Raw genomic sequence first — 16543 nt, 5'->3', positions numbered from 1 at the left:
TAGTTCCTGTTAAAGAATGTCCTGAGCAAGCTGGGCCCATGCCTGAGCATTTATACTCTCCCTGGACAGCGCCACCAGCAGGCTACCCAGTATCATTTCATAAGTCATTTTCACATGAATGACAAGATTCATGTCATTCTTCCCGCCTGAAAGATTGGAAGTCCGGCGGCTTCCTTCTACCGAATTAATCAGACTAAGAATAGACGCAGTCATTTGGATCTCTGTTGGAGGCCGGAAGGCACATCTCCTCGGACCGTGTTTTGGTCCCTGGCAGAGTCCGTGTCGCCTTGATCGACCTGAGGGGGACTGGGGAGATCGTGGCTCCGGGTGCGGGCCCCCACAGGCGCAGAGCTGGCTTCACCCTGCTCAGTAGTCGGTGACTGACCGGCATCCTGGCTTCGGGTGGCCATCCCGCGGGGAGCGCTCTGTTCCCCGGGTTGATCCGGCGGAATAGCTGGCAGATCCCTTGACATCCCGGGTAGGGCGTCACCCTCAGAGGAGCGCAGGGTATCGGCGTCATTAATACGGATCCCACTATCGATTGGGACCGGTTGGGCAGGGAGCCAGATCCCGAAGTGACACTTTGGATTCCCGGCCATCGGGGTACCGCACGTGCGCGTACGTGGGATTGACATCCGTCAGTTCCACTTCGTCGACGAGGGGATCACTCTTAGAGGATCGGACGAATTTTCGGAGCAGCACGGGGCCAGGAGCTGCCAACCATGATGGTAGGGACGTCCCATGAGTGGAGCGATGCTGGAACCCGAAGAATCGTTCATGAGGAGTAATGTTGGTGGTTGTAGAAAGAAGAGACCTGATGGAATGCAACGCGTCAGGGAGCATAGTTTCCCACTGCTGGTCTGATAGGTTGTGTGACCTCAGTGCAAGACGAACAGCGTTCCATACAATGGCGTTTTATCTCTCAACCTGTCTGTTTCCAATAGGATGATACAGTGTTGTTTTACTTGTGGTGATTCCCCGTTGGGAAAGATAACTTGAGTTCGCTTGACATGAAGGAGGGACCCCGATCAGAGTGGATGAAATTTCCTATAATGGAATGCACCTCCACAGAAGAAACACTTCTTTTTAGATTGCCAAGATGCCGCTAGGGTAGGGTCATCATCAGTGAGGGCTTCCGCCTGAGGCTTACCGGGGGAGTCACTAAAAGTGGTAGCAGCAGTCCGTGCATATGGTAAAAAATAGGCATCTGAATTTTTTTGAGCTAAGTCCAGAGAATATGCCTGGTTATAGGCAGCTTGTAACCCGAGGGTTGTATTCTCCAACAGACGCTGGCGTATGAGGGGAGAAGCAATTCCGTTAATAAGAGTCATGAATTAATTCCTCCCGGTACTGCTCAGCTGAGACAGATTTAAGGTTACAACCTTTGCTGAGCCTGCGAAGCTCTTGAAGGAATTCGTCAACTGATACCCCGGGTTGTTGTCGAGTTGTGGCCAGTAGGTGTCGAGCAAAAATTTTGTTTGGGGCCTAAACATATAGTTGCTGTACTGTTTGGATAGCGGAGTCATAGTCTACACAGTCTTCGATAAAGTCAAACACATGAGGGGATTCATAATTGGCAAGCATTCATAACTTATTAGGAACATTCTCACCACACTCCTCGAGGAAGTTGCTGAAGGTACGATACCAGTGTTTCCATACCTTAGCAGCTGTAAGTGAATTCGGGTCCAGGTCGAGACGGGTCTGAGTAGTTTCTCCATGATGGATTGATTACTATGTCCGAGTTCCCTTCTACAGTTTGAATCGTAACTGTCTGTTCCCAAATCACTCAGAGCGTGGAGCGGGTTGCAGTTGATTAAATTGACATAAGAAAACTACTGGGCACTTAGTCTAAGTATTAAACAAGGCTTCAATCAACTGCTTCTCAACATGGAGGTCTAGTTGTGTCCTTCACTGGTTCCTGTTAAAGAATGTCCTGAGCAAGCTGGGCCCGTGCCCAAGTATTTATACTCTCCCTGGGCAGCGCCACCAACAGGCCGCCCAGTATCATTTCATAAGTAATTTCCACATCAATGACAAGATTCGTGTCAGGGTACATCAGAGTGTTACAGTGAGGGGTGTGGGGTATATCAGAGTGTTACAGTGTCGAATATATCGGAGTGTTACAGTGAGGGGTGTGGGGTATACCAGAGAGTGTTTCAATGAGGGGTGTAGGGTATATCAGAGTGTTACAGTGTGGGGTATATCTGAGAGTGTTACAGTGAGGGGTGTGGGGTATATCAGAGTGTTACAATGCGGGGTGTGGTGTATATCAGAATGTTACAATGCGGGGTGTGGGGTATATCAGAGTGTTCCAGTGAGGGGTGTAGGTATATCAGAGTGTTAGTGTGGGGTATATCGGAGAGTGTTACAGTGAGGGGTGTGGGGTATATCAGAGTATTACAGTGCGGGGTATACAAGAGAGTGTTTCAATGAGGGGTGTGGCGTAGATCTGAGTGTTACAGTGAGGGGTGTTGGATATATCAGAGTGTTACAGTGAGGGGTGCGGGGTATATCAGTGCTACAGTGAGGGGTGTGGGGTATATCAGAGTGCTACAGTGAGGGGTGTGGGGTATATCAGAGTGCTACAGTGAGGGGTGTGGGGTATTTCAGACTGTTACAGTGAGGGGTATGGGGTATATCAGAGTGCTACCGTGAGGGGTGTGGGGTATATCAGAGTGTTACAGTGAGTGGTGTGGGGTGTATGTGTTACAGTGTGGGGTATATCAGAGTGTTACAGTGAGGGGAGTGGGGTATATCAGTGTTACAGTGTGGTGTATATCAGAGTGTTACAGTGAGGGGAGTCGGGTATATAGAGAGTGTTACTGTGAGTGGTGTGGGTATATCAGAGTGTAACAGTGAGGGGTGAGGGATATATCAGAGTGTTACAGTGAGGGGTGTGGGGTATATCAAAGTGTTGCAGTGAGTGGTGTGGGGTATATCAGAGTGTTACAGTGTGGGTTATTTCAGAGTGTTGCAGTGTGGGGTATATCTGAGTGTTACAGTGAGGAGTGTAGGGTATATCAGAGTGTTACAGTGAGGGGTGTGGGGTATATCAGAGTGTTACAGTGAGGGGTGTGGGGTATATCAGAGTGTTACAGTGAGGGTGTGAGGTATATCAGAGTGTTACAGTGAGAGGTGTGGGGTATATCAGTGTGTTACAGTGAGGGGTGTGGAGTATATCAGAGTGTTACAGTGCAGGGTGTGGGCTATATCAGAGTGTTACAGGGAGGGGTGTGGGTATATCAGAGTGTTACGGTGTCGGGTATATCAGAGAGTGTTACAGTGAGGTGTGTGAGGTATTTCAGAGTGTTACACTGAGGGCTGTGGGGCATATCAGAGTCTTACAGTGACGGGGTATATCAGAAAATGTTACAGTGAGTGGTGTGGGGTATATCAGATTGTTACAGTGAGGGGTGTAGAGTATATAAGAGTGTTACAGTGTGGGGTATATCAGAGAGTGTTACAGTGAGGGGTGTGGGATATATCAGAGTGTTACTGTGAGGGGTGTTGGGTATTTCAGAGAGTTACAGTGTGGGTGTGAGGTAGATCAGAGTGTTACACTGAGGGGTGTGGGGTATATCAGAGTGTTACAGTGAGGGTGTGGGGTATATCAGTGTTACAGTGCGGGGTGTGGGGTATATCAGAGTGTTGCAGTGAGGGGTGTAGGGTATATCAGAGTGTTACAGTGAGGTGTGTGGGGTATATCAGAGTATTACAGTGAGGGGTGTGGGATATATCAGAGAGTGTTACAGTGAGTAGTGAGGGTATATAAGGGTGTTACAGTGCGGGGTGTGGGGTATATCAGAGGGTTCCAGTGAGGGGTGTGGGTATGTCAGAGTGTTACAGTGTGAGGTATATCAGAGAGTGTTACAGTGACGGGTGTGGGGTATATCAGAGAGTGTTACAGTCAGGGGTATGGGGTTTATCAGAGTGTTACAGTGAGGGGTATGGGGTATATCAGAGTGTAACAGTGAGGGGTGTGGGATATATCAGATTGTTACAGTGAGAGGTGTGTATATCAGAGCATTCCAGTGAGAGGTGTGGGATATATCGGAGAGTGTTACAGTGTGGGGTGTTGGGTATATCAGAGTGTTACAGTGTGGGTGTGGGGTATATCTCAGTGTTACAGTGAGGGGTGTGGAGTATATCAGAGTATTACAGTGTGGCTTATATCAGTGAGTGTTGCAGTGAGTAGTGTGGAGTATATCAGTGTTCCAGTGAGTGGTGTGGGGTATATCAGAATGTTACAGTGTGGGTTATATCAGAGTGTTACAGTGAGGGGTGTGGGGTATATCACAGTGTTACAGTGAGGGGTGTGGGGTATATCAGAGTGTTACAGTGTGGGGTGTGGGGTATATCAGAGTGTTACAGTGAGGGGTGTGGGGTATATCAGAGTGTTACAGTGAGGGGTGTGGGGTATATCAGAGTGTTACAGTGAGGGTGTGGGGTATATCAGAGTGTTAAAGTGAGGGGTGTGGGTATATCAGTGTGTTACAGTGTGGGGTATATCAGAGTGTTACAGTGAGGGGTGTGGGGTATATCAGAGTGTTAAAGTGAGGGGTGTGGGGTATATCAGAGTGTTACAGTGAGAGGTGTGGGGTATGTCACAGTGTTACAGTGAGAGGTGTGGGGTATATCACAGTGTTACAGTGAGGGGTGTGGGGTATATCAGAGTGTTCACAGAATCACAGAAACCCCACAGTGCAGATAGAGGCCATTTTGGCCCATCGAGCCTGCACCGACACATATCCCACCCGATCCCCGTAACCCCTGCACCAACACATATCCCACCCTATCCCCCTGTTACAGTGAGGGGTGTGGGGTGTTACAGTGAGGAGTGTGGAGTATATCAGTGTTACAGTGAGGGGTATAGGGTATACTAGAGTGTTACAGTGAGGGGTGTGGGGTATATCAGAGTGTTACAGCGAGGGGTGTGGGGTATATCAGAGTGTTACAGTGAGGGGTGTGGGGTATATCAGAGTGTTACAGTGAGGGGTGTGGGGTATATCAGAGTGTTACAGTGAGGGGTGTGGGGTATATCACAGTGTTACAGTGAGAGGTGTGGGTATATCAGTGTGTTACAGTGAGGGGTGTGGGGTATATCAGAGTGTTACAGTGAGAGGTGTGGGGTATATCAGAGTGTTACAGTGAGGGGTGTGGGGTATATCAGAGTGTTACAGTGAGGGGTGTGGGTATATCGAAGTGTTACAGTGAGGGTTGTGGGGTATATCAGAGTGTTACAGTGAGGGGTGTGGGGTATATCAGAGTGTTACAGTGAGGGGCGTGGGGTATATCAGAGTGTTAACAGTGAGGGGTGTGGGGTGTATCAGAGTGTTACAGTGAGAGGTGTGGGGTATATCAGTGTGTTACAGTGAGGGGTGTGGGTATATCGAAGTGTTACAGTGAGGGGTGTGGGGTATATCAGAGTGTTACAGTGTTGGGTGTGGGTTATATCAGAGTGTTACAGTGAGGGGTGTGAGGTATATCAGTGTTACAGTGAGGGGTGTGGGTTATATCAGTGTGCTACAGTGAGAGGTGTGAGGAATATCAGAGTGTTACAGTGAGGGGTGTGGGGTATATCAGAGTGTTACAGTGAGGGGTGTGGGTTATATCAGAGTGTTACAGTGAGAGGTGTGGGGTATATCAGAGTGTTACAGTGAGGGGTGTGGGGTATATCTGTTGTATCTGTGTGTTAATCGAGACACTGAAGGCAGGAGTTGGTTTCACAGGTGTTTACTGAACAAAGTCTGGAGGTGAACTAACTGATACAACACAATATACAGGCTTATATAGCCCGAGTGGCCATTACCGGCATTACAGTACACAGGGGGCTCTTAAAGGCACATACACTACAATTCCTCCCCTTTTAGCCAACCAGTACATAATATTTTAAGTAATCATTAATTACATGTTACAAGGACAATAATCTACACATTGCTGCAGATAATCAATTATAAGTCAGTCTCTCTGGAGGCTTCCTGACTCGTTCCGGATAACGCCTCGGTGGTGTAGTAGTTTCTGGTGGTGTAGTAGGTTCTTTTGGCAAGGCTGATTCGGCTTGAATGCCAGTGTCGGGTTCATCTGGTTCCAGTATCACCGGATCGGAGGTAGATACTATGGGTATCTCTACTTCATCATTAGGCATATAGAGTTGTGGTGTAGGTTGTCCCTTTTCGGATGACTCTATGATCTGGTCAGCATGGCGCCTTATTATGCTTTCTCCAATGTCCACGATATACATCAGCAGTCCTAGTCGTGTGCAAATAGTTCCAGGCTGCCATTTCTCGGTACGGTAGTCCCAGGCCAAAACCTGTTGACCTATCTGGAAGGTTCTAGTTGGCCTTTCGTTCATGCCTTGAAATTGCCGGTTCTCCACGTCCCTTCTGATGTTTGGCTTGATCAAATCCAGTCGGCATCTTAGGCTTCTATTGAAGAACATCATGGCGGGAGTTTGGTTTGTAACCATATGTGTTGCATTCCTGTATGCAAACAAGAAGTTATCTACCTTATGCTGAAGTTTTATGTCTTCATTACCCATGGCCTTTATGGCCTTCTTGAAGGTCTGGACAAACCTTTCAGCCAATCCATTGGTGGCGGGATGGTATGGAGCGGACATGTAGTGCTTAACCCCATTGTTTTTTAAGAACTTCCTGAATTCTTCAGACACAAATCGCGGTCCATTATCAGAACAGATCTGTTCAGGCAGCCCATTCCTGGCAAATATGGTCCTTAATACTGTGGTGGAGGACATCTTTATTACCTCCGGCCACTTGGAGTGTGCATCAACTGCGATTAAGAACATTGAGTCCATAAATGGACCAGCAAAGTCGATGTGTACCCTTTGCCATGGAGATGAGGGCCACTCCCATGGATGTAGAGGGGCTTGTGGTGGAACGTTTTGGACCTTCTGGCATCCTAGGCAGCTCTTGGTCATTTCTTCGATGTCTCCATCGATACCTGGCCACCATACAAACGCCCTGGCTAGGTTCTTCATTTTCACTCCACCCAGATGCCCCTCGTGAAGCTCCTTTAGCACTTTATCCTGGAGTTTGGGTGGAATCACCACTCTGGATCCACACATCAAGGTTCCTCGGCACACTGACAGCTGTTCTCTTCTTTGCGAGAATGCTGGCAACAGTGGTTCGCCATGTGCTGGCCATCCCTTCACTGTTAAATCGTAGACTCGTGAGAGAGTCGGGTCATTTCTCGTTTCCCTTTCAATGGCAGAATTTGTTACTGGTAGACATTCCACTATGGTAGAGTGGAACATCTCCACTGGGTCTACTGTAGGTGCCTCTTCTACCGTTGGCAACGGTAGGCGCGATAAACCGTCAGCATTCCCATGCTGTTTTGATCCTTTGTATTCTATGTCATATTGGTGTGCCCCTAGAAAAAGGGACCACCTCTGTAGCTGTCATAATGGGAACACCCTTTTTAGGGTTGAATATGGAGATGAGGGGTTGATGGTCAGTAAACAAGGTAAATTTTTGTCCGTGTAGGTAATGGTTGAATTTCTTCACTCCCCATACCAGGCTGAGTGCTTCCCTGTCGATTTGGGCATAGTTACGCTCAGCTGAGTTCAATGAGCGTGACGCAAAAGCTATCGGCCACTCCGAGCCATCAGGGAATCTATGCGATAATACCGCTCCTACGCCGTAAGGGGATGCATCGCACGCCAGTCTGATTGGCAGTGATGGGTTGTAATGAGCCAAAACTTCCTTGGACGTGATTAAGTCTTTGCATTTATGGAAGGCACGTTTACAGTCTTCGCTCCATTTCCAAATTACTCCTGTTTGTAGAAGTTCATTAAGAGGGTGCAGAAGAGTTGATAAATTCAGTAAAAATTTATGATAGTAATTTATCAATCCCAGGAACGACCTTAATTGTGAAACATTTTCAGGTGCTGGGGCTTTTATGACCGCTTCAATTTTGTCAGGTGACTTATGCAACCCTTCCTTATTAATTATGTGGCCACAATATGATATTTGTTTCTGGAAAAATTCGCACTTGGGGCGATTTGCTCGTAGGCCCCGTTCTCTCAGCACCTGCTCCAAATTGGCAAGGTGCTCGTTGTCGTTTTCTCCTGTTACAAGGATGTCGTCTAGGTAGCGTTGAGTCCCTGGAATCCCTTGGAGGACTTGCTCCATAGCTCTTTGCCAGATAGCTGGAGCTGATGCTACTCCGAAAACCAGTCGATTGTACTGGTACAGGCCTTTGTGTGTATTTATCGTGAGATACTTTTTAGAGGCCTCTTCAACCTCCATCTGTAGATATGCCTGTGCCAAGTCAATTTTGGTGAAACGTTTCCCTCCGGATAGTGAGGCGAAAATATCTTCTATCCTCGGAAGAGGATACTGTACCGTGCGAAGGACCGGGTTTACAGTCACCTTGAAGTCTCCACAGATGCGAATTTTTCTCTGTTCTTCAGATTTATCATTATTCAACGTTTTCTTCATGACCGGGACAATGGGTGTTGCCCACTCGCTCCAATCTATCTTGGATAATACGCCTGCCTTTTCCAAATTCTCCAGCTCTGCCTCGACTGCTGGACGAATTGCGTATGGCACCGGCCTTGCCTTAAAAAACTTGGGAATTGCCGCATCTTCCACTTTTATTGAGGCGGTGATGCCTTTCAAGGTTCCTAGTTTCTCTTGAAACACTTCCTTGGCGTTGGCCAAGATGTCTTTTAATCGTTCAGGTATGACGTCATCATCATTTTTTTTCTTACTGGTCACCGTCAGTGCCTGAATGGAGTGCCAGTCTAAACGTATCTTCCTGATCCATTCACTTCCCAACAGCGGTGGACCACCATCTTGTAGAACGTATAAATACAACTTCTGTATTTCCTTGCCGTTGTATACAACAGGCACCCTTATTTTTCCTTTGGGGTATACTTTCTGCCCCGTATATGTTTTCAAGATAATGGATGTGTCTTTTAAAGGTATATGCGGGAATAGCCGCTCGTAATCCCGTCGATTTATGACGGTCAGAGCTGATCCTGTATCTAGCTCCATTTTAACTGGGGACCCTGCTATCGTGAGGGTAACCCAAATGGTCTGGTAATCTTCTTTGGCAATCACATTATGTAATTTGAGACAGCTTAGTCTCTTGTTTCCGGAGCCGCTATCGCTCTTCTGGTCTTCGGAGCTACTGTCCGTCATCATTTGTACCTTTCTGTACTTTATTGATTTTTTTTTTCCTGTCCGTGGAGTTTTTTTGTCCAGATCGGCATACCCGTGCAATGTGTCCAATCTTTCCGCATTGCCTGCATGCTTTGTCCTTGAATGAGCAGTCCCTCTGGTCATGGGTGGATCTGCCACAGCGATAACATCTCTCGAAACCCTGTGTCATTTCATGGGTGCCGAAGTCCTGTGTCTTTTGCTGTATCTCTGCAGCTCCTCTTGCGGCTGCTTCGTATCATACAGCCATACTGAAAGCCTTGTCCAGTGTCAAATCTTTCTCAGAAAGCAGCCTTTTCTATGTTTCTTCACTTAGGAGACCGCAGACGAATTTGTCTCGAAGAGAATCTGCCAGTCCTGCCCTGAATTGGCAGTGCTTTGATAGCTTTCTTAATTCGGTGAGGTAATCAGCGTTACTTTCTTTCCTGTGCTGATTCCTCTTGAAGAATTTGAATCGTTCCGCTATCAGCAGCGGTGTTGGGTTTAAGTGCTCCTGTAGGGTACAAACAATTTCCTTAAAATTCTTGTCCTTTGGTTTGGCTGGAGTGATTAAGTTTTGTAACAGCCCGTATGTCTTTGCGCCCATTAGATTTAGAAGCACTGATGCCTTTTTATCATTTTCTATTCCATTTGCTGTGCAATATACCTCCACTCTTTCCACATATGTGGTCCAATCCTCTATATCGTTATCAAAAGCATCAATATTGCCAGCCTTAGGCATCCTGGGAAAAAAATGGCGCTTCCCGCGCTTTCTTTTCTTTCCTGCAGAAAAAATATGGCGCTTTCCCGCCGCTGCTGCTGACAACGCTGTTTTCCGCTGTTTTTAAAAATTTTATTTACAGGTGGAGACTTGTTCCCGCCAGACTCTCTGGGACTTTTCCCCCCCTCTGCTAGGTCCGAACGCCGACCTGCTTTGCAGCGCCGGCCGTCTCCCAAGTGCTCCCCCCGTCTGTTTCTGTTTGCCTCCGCCTTCGCTGCTTGGCCTCGCTGCAGAGCCAGCCGATGGAGCCCCAGCCCGCCGCCCAGGAAGGATTATTGCAGTACCTGCCACCAGCTCGGCTAGCTGGTGAAACCACAGTTTTTTTTTCTTGCTTTTCTTCGACTTTGGACGTCTGAGGAATTGATGTCCTTGAGGTGCTGCCGAATTGCAGGTAAGTCCGTTTCCAATTCGCCGCCACTGTTGTATCCGTGTGTTAATAGAGACACTGAAGGCAGGAGTTGGTTTCACAGGTGTTTACTGTGGGGTATATCAGAGTGTTACAGTGAGGGGTGTGGGGTATATCAGAGTGTTACTGTGAGGGGTGTGGGGTATATCACAGTGTTACAGTGAGGGGTGTGGGGTATATCAGAGTGTTACAGTGAGGTGTGTGTGGTATATCAGAGTGTTATTGTGAGAGGTGTGGGGTATATCAGAGTGTTATTGTGAGGGTATATCAGACTAATTAACTAGATCTTTTCCTACATCAGAACAGTGACTATACTTCAAAAGTACTTCATTGTATGTGAAGATTTCTACTCGCTGTCGTGCCCAACATTTATCCTCAACCCACATCACTAAAACAGATGATCTGGTCATTGCTTTTTGTGGGATCTTGCTGTGCGCAAATTGGCTGCTGCGTTTCCTCACATTACATCAGTGACAATGCTTCAAAAAGTTTTTAATTGTCTGTAAAGTGCTTTGGGATGTCCTGAGGCGCTATCTAAATGCAAATTCTTCGTTTGTATTGACGCAGGAACCTTTGTCTGATATCAGGGCCGCGCCCAATGCCAATCCTGTGATTGGAGTCAGGAGCAGGAACCCGGGCTGATCTCCATTTTGCTGCTTCATCCCCTCACCTTCCCAGGAGCTTCTCGAGCCAGTTGCAGTGCCCTTGCCTTGGCGAGACTGGAATAAAAATAACCTTAAATTGTTCTTGTTAGTCTTGCTGTCACCGTGCAGTGCCCACCTCACGGCAGGTCAGTGTTCCGCTGCATACGCAGGAACCTTAGTGAGAGGCGACAGCACCAGCAATCAGTCTTCGATAGCCACTTCAGAGGTGTACCAAAGAGGCTCATGGGCCTCATACTGAGGTTTAAAGCAATGTTCCCATTCATTTCCACGTCTCCTGGGCAGAGGATAGTGTTCGGATCTCGAATTCATCCTCCCAGTGAGGAAGCATAGCTACCAACAGCTCTTCCTAAACTTCCAGGCACAGGGAATTCAAACAACCTGAATAGGACCGAGTTGCCCAGGCTCATGGTTGGCCACCCTTGACTTAAGACACCTCTAAGAGGTGATTAAATAGCAATAATGGGCGCGCAGGAGTGCGGTTGGTTGTAGCTGAGGAGAGGCGGCCTTGATTAAAACACGCATCCTGCGCCTCCCGTCGCTTGATCCACTTTCCTCTTTAGTTACAACCTGCCACACTCCCACTTATGCCTTATTGGTTCATTAATAAAGGGCATTTAATAGCTCGAATAAATCTCTGAGTAGTTACAAGGTCTCCTCTTTTCATTTTATAAAGGAAATGCCAGCACCGATTATACAAGTTACTACCTGGGACTCTGGGATTGCATTAGCGAGGAGGCTGACGAGCTGTCATTTAAACGAGGCGACTTGATTCACATCCTGAGCAAGGTAAGGCAATGAATAAATCATTTACTCTATTGGTGAGGCATGCATCTTTCTCCTCCTTCCCTCTCAACATCCTGGTCATTGTTAACCGCAGGGTGTGAATGCGTTGCTTGGTGGCGGTCGATGGTTATCATCGCATCGACTGCACTCAAACCCAAACGGACCGCCAGGCTAAATCGGTAATGGAGCCTGGACACAGTGAGTGCTGGCCAAGTATATTCAACCGCAGGGAGATAGCGCATCCCCGCACAGTCCTGTTTCTCACACTTGTGCTTCCCAGCGGCCTGTTGTCAGCCATGGCTCAGTGGGTAGCACTCGTGCCTCTGAGTCAGAAGGTCGTGGGTTCCTGTACGCTCCGTGCCTAGGGAATCCAGTATCCTCACTGAACCCTGTGCCCCTTTTATGTTTGATTTGGTTTGTTGGTATGGGTAATATCACAGGGGCAGTCCTGGATCATGGACACTGGACCCTGGTGATTGCAATGCGGAATTACTAATGACCATATCCTTACCGCGAGTTTATTAAGAAATAATTAGCAATGCAGTACAGTACCAAGATACCCTCCCGCCGTATAAGTACAGGCTTAAAGCAGCCAATGAACAAATGATGTATGGATGCAAATGTTTGTTAAATTATCTACTTAAGCATCAAGCAGAGAGGGAAAATCCATTCTCTCTCTCTATCCTTGTACTGGTTCAACCACAATGCCAAACCCCTAAAGGCTGAGAATAATCTCTGGATGGCTGGCGGTGATTTTGCCGTCTCGAGTGATTATTCACCAGTTCAACTTCAGGTCACCTATGCCGCACAAAGGCTTGAATTGATTGGTCCATTAGCCTGTGACAGAAGACTGGCGAAAGAGATACACCAGCGTGATTGGCGAGTTTGAGTAACTACTTGTGTTTCTAACCCGTACAAGGAGCCTGACACCGACAATGTATCACATCGAGCGTGTGGAAACAGACCAGTTATTTCCCGATCATTATGCATTAGAAGTGTGTCTCTCTTTCTCTCTCCCTCTCTCTGTGTAGCCCATTCTCTGGGAGCTGTGCAGAGATTTTATTGCAGATTCTACATATTTATATGTATATAGAGAGAGAGAGCCTTATCATCAATGTGCATTATATCAGATGGTGGGCCTGATGTATTTGAGTCTTAATGTGAGGCATCAGAGTTGGTTCCTGTCCTACTGAAAGAAGCACGAGCAACGTACTGCTATATATTCGCATGTAAGATTATCTCCTAATTTCCAATCAAAGACCTGGAAAAAAAAATCCACGACCCACGTCTAAGACATCTCATCAGTTAGCACGGCTCCCCAGAGAACGGGAAACTTGACTTTTAATTTGCGCTGGCTGTTGCGTTTGGTGCAAGCGCTACACTCAGACTGGGGGCTTGAGGGGGAAGAGCGGGGGGAGCCAGGGAGAGACCCGAGGGCTGGTGGGAAGCGAAGAGAGACCGGCGAGAGCTCGTGAGCAGGGCAGAGGCAAGTGGGTGAAACGGGAGCCTGAGAGAGAGATTGGCGGGAGGCTGGGAGAGAGATTGGCGGGAGGCTGGGAGACAGATTGGCGGGAGGCTGGGAGACAGATTGGCGGGAGGCTGGGAGAGAGATTGGCGGGAGGCTGGGAGAGAGATTGGCGGGAGGCTGGGAGAGAGGGAGAAGCAAACGGGAGACAGGGAGCTGTGGAAAGGTGGCCAGGAGCCAGAGGGAGGTGAGCAGGAGCATGGAAAGACTCCCAATCTCCTGCTCACCTATATTCCCTCCAGTAATTTTTTTTTATTCGTTCATGGGACCTGGGCATCGCTGGCAATGCCAGCATTTATTGCCTATCCCTAATTGCCCCTTGAGAAGGTGGTGGTGAGCCGCCTTCTTGAACCGCTGCAGTCCGTGAGGTGAAGGTGCTCCCACAGTGCTGTTAGGGAGGGAGTTCCAGGATTTTGACCCAGCGACGATGAAGGAACGGCCGATATATTTCCAAGTCAGGATGGTGTGTGACTTGGAGGGGAACTTGGAGGTGGTGGTGTTCCCATGCGCCTGCTGCCCTTGTCCTTCGAGGTGGAAGAGGTTGCGGGTTTGGGAGGTGCTGCCGAAGAAGCCTTGGTGAGTTGCTGCATTGCATCTTGTAGATGGTACACACTGCAGCCACAGTGCGCCGGTGGTGGAGGGAGTGAATGTTTAAGGTGGTTGATGGGGTGCCAGTCATATAGAAGGTTTAAGGGTGATCTAATTGAGGTGTTTAAGATGATTAAATATTTGATAGCGTAGGTGGAGAGAAACTATTGCCTCTGGTGGGGGGAGTCCAGAACAAGGGGGCATAACCTTAAAATTAGAGCCAGGCTGTTCAGAGGTGATGTCAGGAAGCACTTCTTCACACAAAGGGTAGCGGAAATCTGGAACTCCCTCCCTCAAAAAGACTGTGGATGTTGGGAGTTCAATTGGAACTTTCACAGTCTTTCAGGGGTAAGGGTTCCATATTTCTATCAACCTTTGTGGGAAAAAGTGCTTCCTGATTTCACTTCTGAATGGCGTGGCTCTAAATTTAAGGTTATGTCCCCTTGTTCTTGATTCCCCCACCAGTGGAAATAGTTGCTCCGTATCCACCCAATCAAATCCTATTTAACATTTTAAAGATCACCCCTCCATCTTCTAAACTCAATGGAATACAAGCCAAGTTGATGCAACCTTGTGTAGTTATGGGGAGTGGGAGTCCTGGCTGATTCTTGGCCTCCACAAAAAAAGCCAACTCTGATTGGACATATTCCTGGAGGTGCCCCGCCCCCACACTCCCGCCATTGGTCACCCGAGATGCCCATCGTAGCGGCGCCCCGCCTGCTCACAGCCAATCGGAAAGCAACAGACTCTTCATTACTTGATTGGCTGATTCTTGACTTTGAGTCAAACCGCCTTCTTTACCATCGCCAATATTTTTATAAATAATAGCTGTTCAAAGAAAATTAATTGCACATTATGTTTTTTAATGTCCCCCATGAATCTTCAATTCATGGCGATTCCAGGGCAATCCTGGAGGGTTGGCAACCCCTATGTAGGGGGCAATTGTAGGCCCCCAACTGTTTCTGCATCTCATATCAGCGAACTCAGCAAAAACTGGAAGCCAAACCTGCCTTTACAGCTCATCATATGAGGTATCTGCCTCTGAGCACCAGGGACGGCCTTTCTGCAACAGCATGCCTTCTGTGGTGAGTCTGCAAGGACACTGACCACGCTCCTCCTCCCACACTTTGAGTCAGACGATTCTGGGCTCAAGTCCCACACAACAACCTGACCATGTAATCTTGGCCGACACTCCAGTGCAGGGCAGAGGAGAGTGCTGTGCAGTTGGAGGACCTTCGGATTGGGTTTTAGACCGAGACCCTGCCTGTGCATTCTGATGGTAAGGAGCCTGTGACACTGTTCGACGAAAAGCAGGGGCATTCTCCCTCCGCCAGCCCATTGGCCATTCACCTCACTGCCTTTTGCGGGATCTTGCTGTGCGCAAAAAAAAACACAGCTCCCACCTTCGCCTGCGTAACAGTCACTGCAGCTCATGCATTTTGCGTGATGCACTGGGACATGGCTGAGAGACGTGATGAAGCGTTCTATCAAAGTCTTTATTTTCTTTCACAGCTGTTCAGTGAATCAGAGTTCAAATGAAGTGCGAACATAATTCCGTGACTTAATGAGCCTGACTCTGACGTGTTTGCAATAGATGTCTGGGCCCCTTCCCTCCCCCCACCCCCCTGCCATAAATAAATAAATGTAAGTTAGGTGCAAGGGGAAGATTCTGCCCCAGCTCCACGAGGACAGAGCTCGCGCGCTGCCTCTTCACTCTTTCTGTGCAGAAGACGTACGCATTGCAGCAGAGAGGGCTGGAGAACAAAATAGAGGGGTGGGTGAAGGGACGGGCAGAGTAGGAAGGCAACTCTGCTTTGTCAACTGGGACATTGTGCGTATAAATGGTTGGTGTGCCTTCCTGTCCGATCGTGCACCCCTTTGAATAGAACAGATTGCACTGTGCTCACAGCACTAATGAGGCAAGACAGAAGGAGAGAGAGACGAGCTGGACCCACTGCATTAGAGTAACACACACTGCACCGCGGCTGCTGTGAGTATAATCCACACGCAGATATAATCAATAGACCCAGGAAATTTGTCCTCTGCCGCACAGCCCCTGAAGCATCTTTCAGGATATGTAAACTGGGCCATTGAGCGGACTCATATTCCGAATTCTTGGAATTGCAAAAAAAAAGCGATCTTCTGTTTCTAAATTGGTCTCCTTTCTGAAACAGCCGATGTGTCTCATCCAATCAGGAACATCGCAGCACAGAAGGAGGCCACTCAGCCCATCGCACCACTGCATGATGCGAGCTTTACAATTGGAGCTATCCACTCCAATCCCATCACCCCAGCCCTTCCCCTAACCCTTTGCATTCTTGCTTTTCAAATATTTATCCGATTCCCTTTTAAATACTTAACACTTATACAGCGCCTTTAAGGTAGTAAAATGTCCCAAGGAGCTTCACAGGAGCGATTATCAGCCTGCTGTCTCTCAGTCCCCTCTATCTCATGTTTTCCTTCTTATTAACTCTATTTTCTCTATTCCCTTCATGCAGACTCTGTGTTATCTCACCCAAGTGAGTTTTTTATGTGTTAGCCCAGATAGTGAGCTAACAGGCTGTCCGGTGCGAGAAGCACAGCCCAGCCAATTCGGCTCACACTCGCTCACACTCACACACTCTCGCACTCACGCAC

The 16543-nt window shown here is 48.0% G+C and overlaps 1 protein-coding gene across 1 annotated transcript in view; it reads left to right on the top strand.

The window, feature by feature from the left end:
- Nucleotides 1-16543, top strand: part of skap1 (src kinase associated phosphoprotein 1) — a 504878-nt gene that overhangs the window by 426290 nt on the left and 62045 nt on the right. The window contains exon 12 of the mRNA XM_085966146.1: nucleotides 11684-11796. Coding sequence (XP_085822272.1) covers nucleotides 11684-11796 — 113 coding nt within the window. The remainder of the gene's footprint in view (nucleotides 1-11683; nucleotides 11797-16543) is intronic.

The sequence above is a fragment of the Somniosus microcephalus genome, chromosome 24, assembly GCF_052327205.1.
Source record: "Somniosus microcephalus isolate GS21.2 chromosome 24, FLI_Smic_1.0, whole genome shotgun sequence".
Lineage (NCBI taxonomy): Eukaryota > Metazoa > Chordata > Chondrichthyes > Squaliformes > Somniosidae > Somniosus > Somniosus microcephalus.
The sequence above is the reverse complement of the archived record's forward strand: the minus strand, read 5'-3'. Positions and strand labels throughout refer to the sequence as shown.